At 33.9% G+C, this 11004-nt stretch overlaps 1 protein-coding gene across 5 annotated transcripts in view; it reads right to left on the bottom strand.

Annotated features, from left to right (window-relative positions):
- Positions 1-229: 229 nt before the first annotated feature.
- LIN28B (lin-28 homolog B) overlaps positions 230-11004 on the bottom strand; it is a 101184-nt gene continuing 90409 nt past the window's right edge. For 4 of the 5 annotated variants that reach the window (XM_056566207.1, XM_056566208.1, XM_056566206.1 and 1 more), the window contains one exon: positions 230-5941. In XM_056566207.1, coding sequence (XP_056422182.1) covers positions 5572-5941 — 370 coding nt within the window. In that variant the 3' untranslated portion in view covers positions 230-5571. The remainder of the gene's footprint in view (positions 5942-11004) is intronic. The other variant, XR_008891295.1, reaches the window with a different exon arrangement.

Genomic DNA, 11004 nt, shown 5'->3' with positions numbered 1-11004 from the left:
ATGATGTCCTTGTAGATCATGGGTCGAGAAGGGGTTAAGCTACTTTTGCCAAGTTACATGGAAATTACTTTTGAAAAGTTTGCTCATCCCTAATCATTTGGGAGGACACTCAAAGTATACATATTATTGTATAACATGATTTAGATTTTGCATGACCTAGAAACAAAACAATAATACACATGCATTAGATAAATGTCAAAGTTATACATTTTATTTTTTAAATCAAGTAATTCATATTAAACCTCACAATTCCATGATTGACAGTTATAAAAAGACATGAAATGAAAAAAAAATAAAAATACATGATATTATGCAGAAAGGCAATCAGTGCTTTAGTCCATTGAGAAGACAGTAAACAGCCATTATGACCCTTAACTTCAAATTCACTGTTTTTCAACATTTCATTGAAAGAAATATTACAAATAATTCAAGCAATATTTATGTTCTTGTAAACGTGTTTTCATAAGAAAAAAAAGAGAAATAACGTATTCTATTCTACAAAGATTAACTAGTACACCAGGAAGTCAGTGTTTACTTTGTTCTTCATTGTGATTTTAACAATTATTCTAAAGCAATGAATGCTTAAAGACTGAGAACATTCTAGATCCCCAAAATATCTGTATCTGAAACTTTAAGAGGTAGTCACTATTCTAATATTAACGCTAGCAAAAAAAAGGCTTAACTTCAGCATCCCTCTACTATTGGCTTCAGTAACAGTTATAGCCCAATATAAGAAAACACAACAATATTGTACTTTAAAAGGGTTTTCTTGGACTATTAATACATCAATATTAGATTGTTGGGGGGGCTGACTCTAGACATATCAGTTAATTGAATCGGCTGCAATATTCAGGCAAGCACTCGGCTAGGTAAAGTATCAAGCACAACTGCTACAAAATGAGCAGTGTCTGGTTATGAAGAGATCACTGTGTTTGCCCAAGTGCTGCAGCCATTTTCATCAGCTGATCATGGGGGTGTTAAGAGTCAGACCCCCACCAGACTGGTACCAAAAAGGAACCAAAGGACAGGCCAACAATTATAAAATCCTGGAAAACCCCTTTAAGTGCTTATTAAATGAACAAGCATTTATATTTCAATTGCCAAACCTCTTGGTATTTGTTTTTAGAACAGGTCAGCACAACATTTGTGTTATTGCAAAATAAGTAGTGGGCACATTACTAGAAAGGTGTAAACAAAGAAAAGGTCAGATTTTTTCCTAAAACATGCCTTGTTCATGAAATACATCTATATAAAGATATCAGTGCACATGCACATATTTCCCAACCCTGGTCTATTTAATAAATGGGTCATATTGACATATATAACTTTAATGATAAACATTTTTTTACAGGAGATAAATTAACTTAAATTACTTTCAACAGTTATTGAAATTTCTCAGTTCATTACTTGTTTTAATAAAGAATGTTATTTGCTGAATAAAAGATTCTAAATAAAATCACAATGGGTTTATTAGTTGTATAATTTTAATTAAAAAAAAATCCTCAAAATGCTATAACAAGGAAAACTACTTAAATAAAAAACATTGCCACATGATTAACTAAATGTTACGTTATGCCATGGCGTGTCCTTAACTGACAAGAGTTAAAAGTTAAATACTCAAACTGCCAAACACTGGCAAAAGAACTGAACACAACTACTTGGCTTTTAAAATTACTTGGATGCAATGAGGAGCCAAGTGAAGGCAAAATTTAGTAAAATAAACCTATGAGATATATGGAGGCACTTTGAAAGGGTGTAAATTTTGTGAGATTTTACTACACTGGTATCTTTGTGTTTATGCAAAGTGCAACTCTACTGCAGAAGACTTACAAAGGACCTTATCTTAGCACAACTAAACAACGTAACATTTCCAACAAAAGGGGTAGAAAGTAAGAGGTAGATTCTTGATAATGATTTAACAGGTGAATAATATGGGCATGAACAACAACCTGATCAGTCTCCTAGTGGAATGTCTCAACATTCACAAAATATGCAAAGCTAAAGGCCTCTTTCTAAACAAAATCATAAAAACCTCAATAGGAATTATTAAATAGAAAATTATGTAATCAAACACAGCCCTACTCTAATTGCATTATTTTAATGAATAAACTTAAAGCAGGTAAAAAAAAAAAAAATGTACCACTGATATGACATTTACCTATTAAGTCTGAAGCAGCATATAAAATGCTATATGGTTGAATGAGGTAGCCTTTTGCTGTAAACAGAATAAAAAAAAAAATAACACACCAAAAATGTAAGCATTGTGAATACAACCGAAAATAAAACTCAAAATCACAAATATTCACATACAGTAAATAATTAGAATATGAACACATAGTTTTATAGTTAACACATGAAATAAAAATACAAAAATATTTATACGATAACCAGAATTGTGGGTTGATATGTAATATGAGAGGTAGTTACTAATACCAGAATATAACACTTAATATATTAGATATACGTTCTACATCTATTTGGTTCTCTCCAATACAATGGGTCTGTAGACGATTCGGTAATGGGAAGTGAAATATCACATGGTATATTCCCTGAGCAAAGTTCTTAGTCCTGAGTAGGTCTTGAATTAGTGATAATATTCTCATATACAAAAATAAAACCTAGAGTTAACATAGGCTTGGTATGTGCTCAATGTAGTTCAGACTGAAGGGATGCACAGGGGAAGGGTCAAAAAATAAAAAAAGTGACAGTCTGACTGACCGCTAGATTCCGGCTCTGAACTCTATGTAAACAGGGAATGCCCACTTTTCAAATTCCAGAAATCTTCTATTGGCAGAAAGTGAGGAAACTTTGGTTTCATAGACAGTGACAATGGGGGACATTTATCAATGTTTGCTTATGTATCCCTTTTTTTTTGTTATTTTTTTTCTTACAATTTTTTTTGCTTACGTGTGACTTATTTATCAACTTGTTTCAGCCTGTTGATAAATTTCACGTAAGCATTTTTTCTGCTCCATGTCTGAGCTGGAGTAAACTTAGTAGGTTTTTTCATGCAATGCAACTTTTTTGCGACTTTTGCACTTGATAAATCTCTGACCACTGCAAGTCAAAAATCACTTTTTGCTTTGGTAAGCAAGTTTATTTTTCTTTTTTTTTTTTTGCTTAGGGCACTGCACAATCAAAAAGTTGCACAAAAAATGACTAAATGCTTTGATAAATGTCCCCCAATATGATTTTCTATCAAGCACTTATTGTAGAACCCACAGTACAGAAGCATTAGGACAATTCCAAGTGCTCTTAACAGCACACGGTCTTAGGTTATGCAACTTTACTTTGATTTGTCTACATAACTTAAATAAGACTATGTTTTCCTTACATAATGCAAGGAAGCATTTCATGAATTCATCACATTCAATATCGTCAAAAGTTAAATTTTGCATTAGACCACAATGAGAAATAAAATACAATTACCAGTACTATATAACCATAAAAAAAGCACAGTCATGGTATTCAAGTGTAGTGACTTGATACGTGCCAGTGGATATCATAATCATGAGCAGCAGCAATATTACCATAATATCGCAAAGTCAATCAGTCTTATACACATCTTGATACTTTTCATATTGAAATGGATGCCTTTTCAGATGTGAATAGTTGCCCAATGTAGCTTTGCCTTGAGCAAATACATGCCGAGCAAGTAGAGAAATTAGGTGAAGCAAAGCTCACTACAATAATTAGTTACTAAATGCAAAACATATCCAAAATCCTCAGCAGCACTATATAAATCCAAATGGATGGTTATTTCTACAGACTAGAAATTCATACAAAGAATTAAAGAAAATACTCCAGTTTTTCATAACAAGAAATCTCTTGCAAATATAAAAAAAAAAAAAAAAAATCCAATGTGTGTTTTCAATTTAAATGAATGTTTTCTGGACAAGAGGCTTGCTTGGTTCTTATGGGCATTAATGGCCATAAAGTATTTGACATATCACTTGCTGTTAAACTCTTTCATAGTAATATTCTTTCAAAATAAATGCTAATTTTAGCATATTTTTTTTTTTTTTACTCAATATGGTGAAAATCTAATGTCATATTCCTCTGCTAGAGATAAAACCTTTTGAATAAAAACATTGCCATACAGGTAAATGTGACATAAGTACATTTACCCTAACAACCAGAAAAAAAAACATTAGAATGATATGAGCTTGCTACGAAACTCATATGCTGCAGGTTGGGGCTTTAAAGAAAGAATGTCATTACAGCCTATCTGCCCCTTAATAATCATCTGGGACAGGGTAACAAACATGTCATGGTGATGCCAAGAAAGCCTAGTTTCAAGAAAAAAAAATATATAAAATAATTTTTTGTCTTAAATGTGTAACCATTTAACTGAATCTCCTAGCCTTTAGGTTCTGTTCAAACAATGCTTTTATACTACATACACAATCCTACATGGCAACTGGATGTTGTACCAAAATAGGGGGATTGTTTTTTTTTAAGCCCAGGATTAGGCAATGCTTCCAATCAGGTTTTTTTTTAGCAATTTTTTTAAGCCTTTTTTTAGCTGAAAAGTAGTCATTTTGTGGCTCAAAATACTACGTATAAAAATATCCTAAAAATTAACACATTGTTTGGTATACATAACTACCACTTTTTGCCTTACCTAGTCTATATAACTAAAGCATATGATGTCAGACAGTGCAGCTGTAAGGTTGCAGGTGGCGTAATGTGGTGTGATGTGCATAGATCATTTTGAGTATGGGGTAGTTTTCATGTAAGGGCTATAACACCATGTGCTTATGCTAACACATTATACAGCTGTTAAATGGAGGGGTTTACATTCACTGTGCACATTGTATATTCTTAAAAGATTTATGTGCTGGTATAATTTCACTTCTAATAATAGCTGGCACAAACATTATACAGTGCTACTGGCTTTTGAATTCCCAAAACCAACCCAAAGAAACTATTCATTTTGATACTGCATTATTTCACTTCATCCACACATTATCATTCATTATATTATGCACTTTGGTGCACGTTTTGGCATTTCTCACATCTGAACATACCATTTCAGTATGCTTGCATTAGAAATAGCTGACAATATTGCTTTAATGAAGTAATACTCTCCTTTCTGGGATGTATTAATACTACTGGTGTCAGCCATCTACACCATTAAAACACACTAAAACACATCACAAACGTGATTGTGCCGAAAAATAAATAGCAGGAGTGTTCAAAGGAAAATGGTAACAATGGATATTGTTTCATACTTTGATGAATGCTGGGAATGCAAACGGTTGCGAATATATACACATGTCCATATATACTCCGTTTTGAAATTACAACCGTGTGTACTAAAGGGCATGACGTACACACACATTCATACACACACACACACAAAATGAGGTATAATGCATAACACCCTGCATGGTCAGTTTGCCTGGAGTGATTTGTCCATTAGCAGATTATTTTCATTTTTAAATTCACAGTTCCTCAACAGTAGTTAAAATTCAAGGTCAGTTGCGAATAATGAAATGACTTCCCCTGTACTTATATGAGGTAGAACTTCCCAGAATAGGCAAGTTTAAGGGAGACACTGAGACAAAGCTACATTTTTTTCCTTTTTTGAACAGAAGGCCCCTTTCTGCTTTGTTCTTCAGGCGACGTAGATGTCTTACTTAAGGAAGCTTCTTGCGGTGACCTGCTTGAACGTTCTGAGTGCTCCGATCTTCCCTCCTGAGAATATGATGGAGATGAATAGCCAAAGGACCCTCCTCCTTCCCGTTGAAAAGCAGAGGTGGAGGGCTGCTGTTCTGCTTCATATTTTCCCTGAGAGGCTGCTGGATGTTGTGGAACCGTCTTGTGAGGGCAGTTAGCTACCATGTGCATTATGCTTTGACAGTAATGGCACTTTTTTGGCTGAGGAGGTAGATTACATTCTTTAGCATGATGGTCAAGGCCACCACAGTTGTAGCATCTGTAAAATAGAAAAGATAGACTAAATCAGTCTAGGGAATTAGGTTAGTAATTCAATTTGTGCATATAATACACTGCCCATTATATTTTATATGAAAAGATTTAACTTCTACCTATAAAGTGTGTATACTACAGTCATCTTGGGGGGCATATACCAACCACGTGCATTATGCTTTTAAACTAAATCTAAACACCAAATTGTAATATTTTAAACAAGAAAAGACGGAGAAAATGTTCACAGAGTGTTTCCATTTCTAAGTAATATCATATTGGTAGAATATATCATGATCAGCCAGGAGCTAATTTTTGGGATCAACACTGTACGTGATAGTGATAAAAATGGGAGTACTCCTTTAAATGAAAAAATAAATAAAAAATCTCAAAACACTATAATTTGCCTTCCAGTGGTTATTACAAAATTAAGTTTTCTTTTGCAAAATCATTACACCTGCAAATAAGATTGTTAAATACGATTATTATTAACCAACAAACAAGATGGTACTTTAAGATAAGATTTCATCAGTAAAAATACATTTTCCAATGCAAAAAATTAAATGCATTTAATAAGGGGGAAAGAAAGAAGTAACTTGAATTCCACAAGGTGGCGACATTCATCTAAATATGGAATTCTGCAGATTTCTGGTATTGCAGTATTAAGAATGTTCTACACGTGCATTTCTTTTTAGCCTTCTTTATGAAATTGGATATAGTGGATATTATAGGGGAATAAAAACAGGCAGACACTTATGCAAATAAAATCTATGTAAAAAACATAGTCCTGAAGAGAGACTAGAAATATATACATCTTCTTAATCAAATTGCAATATATTCTTATTAGGGAAACTTTCATTTCATTAAGCAAACTACTTCAGATATATTAAAATGAATGAATAAATTAATTAATTAATTAATGCATAATCAAATTAAACTAGACTAAACTTTTTGGTAAATTTTGTTGTACACCTCAACTTTTCAAAAAATTTTTTTAGCACTAAAAAGAAAAGCTACTTAAATAAATCTAGAATACAACCTTCATTAAAACAGTAAGAAAGAAGAGGGAATGGAAGAATGAACGCCTTTACATTTCCTATAATTTCATATTTATCTAAAACTAGCCAAACACAAAAAATAAAAAAATATATAAAACACAACTAACAAATATACTTATTAAAGTCCAATATATGTTTTATTAATGTTGCCTCTTAACACTAATTTTTATAAACATGGACATTTTTGCTAAAAGGTATTCACAAACACCTCATCCTCCAAGAGAAAAAAGGTTAAAGGGCTTCAGAAGTTTTGCTGCCTGCAGTCATGGACAAATCAATTTAAATCAGTCAGTATGGTATGCACTATGTTATGCCATTCAGTGAACCATTTTACGTCACCAAAAAACCTGCCGTCCAGCTCCACACTTTCAATTAACAAACATACCCTTTGCGAGATTTTATTGCTGCATTTTAACAGAGGTCTTGAAGTTGATGCATCAAGTTTTCATAGCACGTACTGATTATTGCACACAAAATTCTAATTGCTACACAGTGTTGTCTTCCGGATTCCTAACCCCCATCACATTTGCTTCCCTGCTGAGGCAATGCCTTAGATGCTATCTGCTCCTGTTTATGAGTGTTGGCCAAAGGGGGGATGGGAGGCATTTATTCCATCCTTTTGAGTATGTATTCGCTTTGTGTCAATCATTCTTACCAGCAACACAAATCATGCCAGTTCTCAGGTTTTTTTTTTTAAATTAAGGATTTGCAGCAAAAATGGAAACGCTCCTTATTTGTCAGGAGTTAATATAGCTCTGTATTATCATCTCCAAAAATAACAGGTTTACGTTACCTTTTGGTTAGGTGTTAGGTACACAAAAGGAAAAAAGAAAAGAAAATCAGTCATTGACAGAACCTATTAATGGGAGCTTATGTAGCACACATACAGAGCAACTTCTCTTCAGCTGCTTCTAAGGCCTTCAAGTAGCACAGCTGCCAGTTGGAAAATATAATTGGTCATGGCAATCAATCTTTTATCAGATCTGCACATGCCTCCGAAGAAAAAACAGCAAAGAAATAGGTGTATCAAACTCCAGGGCCACATATACTGGAGTTAAATGATACGAAATATAAGTAGCCAACTAACTTGGCCAGAAGACAAAACAAACAAGAAGCATGAGGACCAACAGTAAATTGAAGAGTTAAAAGAGTTAATTGATGAATGGCACACACATTGAATAGTGACCAGATACAGCAGAAGATAACCTAGGTTTATGGTTATTCATGTTCATGGAAATACATCTTTTATAACTTGTGATAAACCAGTACAAAAGCAAACATCTTGATTTGGTATATATAAAAGTAGACTACAACTAAACAATTAACATTTTCTTCAAATAAAGCCAAAGCATCATACTTGTAAACCATCAAGTGTGGATCCCAAATCTCACACTGGAGTAAAAAGAGACATTCAATCTTATTCCACACAAAAAAAACTGTATCAGAATAGATCAGGTTTAAAAAATAAAATAAAATGCTTAGTTAAAAACTCACCATTCTAGAAAAGCCAAATGACTGACTGACATTACAGCCTGTAACTTAAGTAGCAGATATGTCATTTTATTGCGTATACTTCCTGGTACTTCTGAAATAGCAGGAGTGTCTCTAATGTATGATAGTAGTCACATGTTCATTTTACAGAGTGCTGCTAAGACCACTCTAACTTTAGAGGTTTAATGGTGTGTGTAACGCACTACTAAAAAGAAGCAGTAATTATTCTTTAAAGTGGAAGTGTCTGCAACAAAAATATTTTATATAATGTAGATAATACCATTATATTTGTAATATACAATGGTTAAAAAAAAATTTAATATTTTTGTCCCTGCAGCTATTGCCTGTGTGTCTCTATGAGGAGTCCAAGTACAGGAAGTGAGGACAGGACAAGCAGGGCTCTGTGCACTGAGGACAAGCAATTTTTAACCAATGTATATTACAAATACACATATAATGATATAATCTACATTACATAAAATGTTTTTTTTGCTGACGACAGGTACACTTTTACTTTTATTTTAGAGACTAGCCACAATACAAATTTTAAGGACAGGAAGATTTGATACAATTATTACTAATATATTAATATAATAAACCAGCTAGCTAAAACAGCGCTTACTCCCACAATTGTAACACGTGTAACAGAGCCAGATGCTTTCCAAAAACCTCTATTTCACAAAGATGGATTTATGCATACACTGACATCTCCATCTTTATGGCTAAACAAATTGCATATCCAGTTTGCTTACATGCAATAAAAACCAAGGACACCATCCCAACCAAACGCCATGACTGTTTTCAAAGCAGTTTAAGCCACCAAAACCAGAATTTAATCCAGCAAGAAGGAGAACCTAAATCCTTCCTTTCCATTTCCCATTCTTTGGCAAACCATCCAGACAGTACCCACCTATAACCTATCTGCTATAAATGTGTATTGCTGACTACCTGCTACATTATTGGCTTTAGCCAACATTTACATCACAAGCAGCTAGAAATATAAATCATTCAGACACTTAAGCCTTCATTTACACTTATTTGTATTAATACTATTTACTGGTATTGTGGCTTTAGATTAAATCAAACACGTCTGGCCAATAAATAACACTCTTACCCATTCCCTTACTCTAAATGGTATATAACTTGTTTGGGCAGATGTTGGTGCCCCACAGCTGCTCTTCCTTCTGTAACTCCATATGTGAAACTACCATTAAGACCGAAAATGGGCTAGTCTTTAAGGGGATAACAAATATATGTATACATCGTATTAATGGCGCACCATGAGCACATGTGACAGCTTTGTAAGTAGACATCAGTTGAACTACCATCTTTTTTGACAGAGAATAATCATGTGCCTTTTTTCAGATTGTAAAGACTAAACAACCTATAAAATGTACAGTTGTACATGGACTGAATATGCCAGTGCAATACTAGTGGATACACTGTAAACTGTATTGAATAGTGTAGCCTACTCTACTAGTTTACTGCATAGGCATCCAACAGAAAAACTAATATCATGCAATAGTTTCAACATACAATTTTCTGGACCATTGTAATTTGAAACCAGACTCAACATACAATGCTATGGAATCTGCAAAACGTGTCAATGGCTGGAAGAACTGACCAATCAGAATGGATATTTCACTGGTAAAACCCTGTATTACTGAAGTGCATGCACTGACTGGTGTCTGGTAGCGCCCCCTACAGTACTGCGACTGTATGCAAAAATTTTTGTGAACAAAGACTTCTATAGAGCTCACCTGACTGCTCTGTACATTTTTAGAGATAATTCTAAAAGCAGAAGCTGTGTAAATTTTTGTTGGCAATAAGATGGGTGGGAAATAATGCCCGCCTAAGATGTATAGCAAGAGTCAGAGTAAAAAAAAAAGCAAGTGAAAACGTATAGGTAGCAAACAAAACAACATGTTTGAGGCTTTTCAGCCGATGGAATCCAACACTTAATTATTTGTAATATTACATCAGTTAAGTATTAGGTGGGACCCTTAAAGCATTCAAAGCCCAAACATTTGTGAGTGGAGAACATGCAATAACATGATTGCACCAAAAGTGCACATTAAATGAAAGTAGCAGGAAGCAAAGAGGAGCTTTAAGAACCAACATTCCTGAGGGGGAGGGAAGGGGAAAAAAATGTCTTTTCAGTGTCACTGTTAATTTACTGCTAAGGAATATGAGTAATTTGCTTTGTAATTTCTTTTGTTTATTTTGTTCCAAGCCTCAAAACTCCAGTTGTCAGAGATCTCTAGTTCAGACTACAAGTCCAAGCAACGTCCATGGCAATCCTAGTGTTCAGATCTGAAATATGACAACATGGGAATTTTTGTCTACAGATATATGGAGCTGTACATACGGTAACTAAACCCACCCAGCCTAAAGAAATATCAATACAGTGGTCCCTCAAGTTACAATATTAATTGGTTCTGGGACGACCATTGTATGTTGAAACCATTGTATGTTGAGACCAGAACTCTATGGAAACGTGGTAATTGGTCCTGAAGCCACCAAA

This window comes from Hyla sarda, chromosome 3 (assembly GCF_029499605.1).
Source record: "Hyla sarda isolate aHylSar1 chromosome 3, aHylSar1.hap1, whole genome shotgun sequence".
NCBI classification, from domain to species: domain Eukaryota; kingdom Metazoa; phylum Chordata; class Amphibia; order Anura; family Hylidae; genus Hyla; species Hyla sarda.
This window is presented reverse-complemented; position numbering and strand designations above follow the sequence as displayed.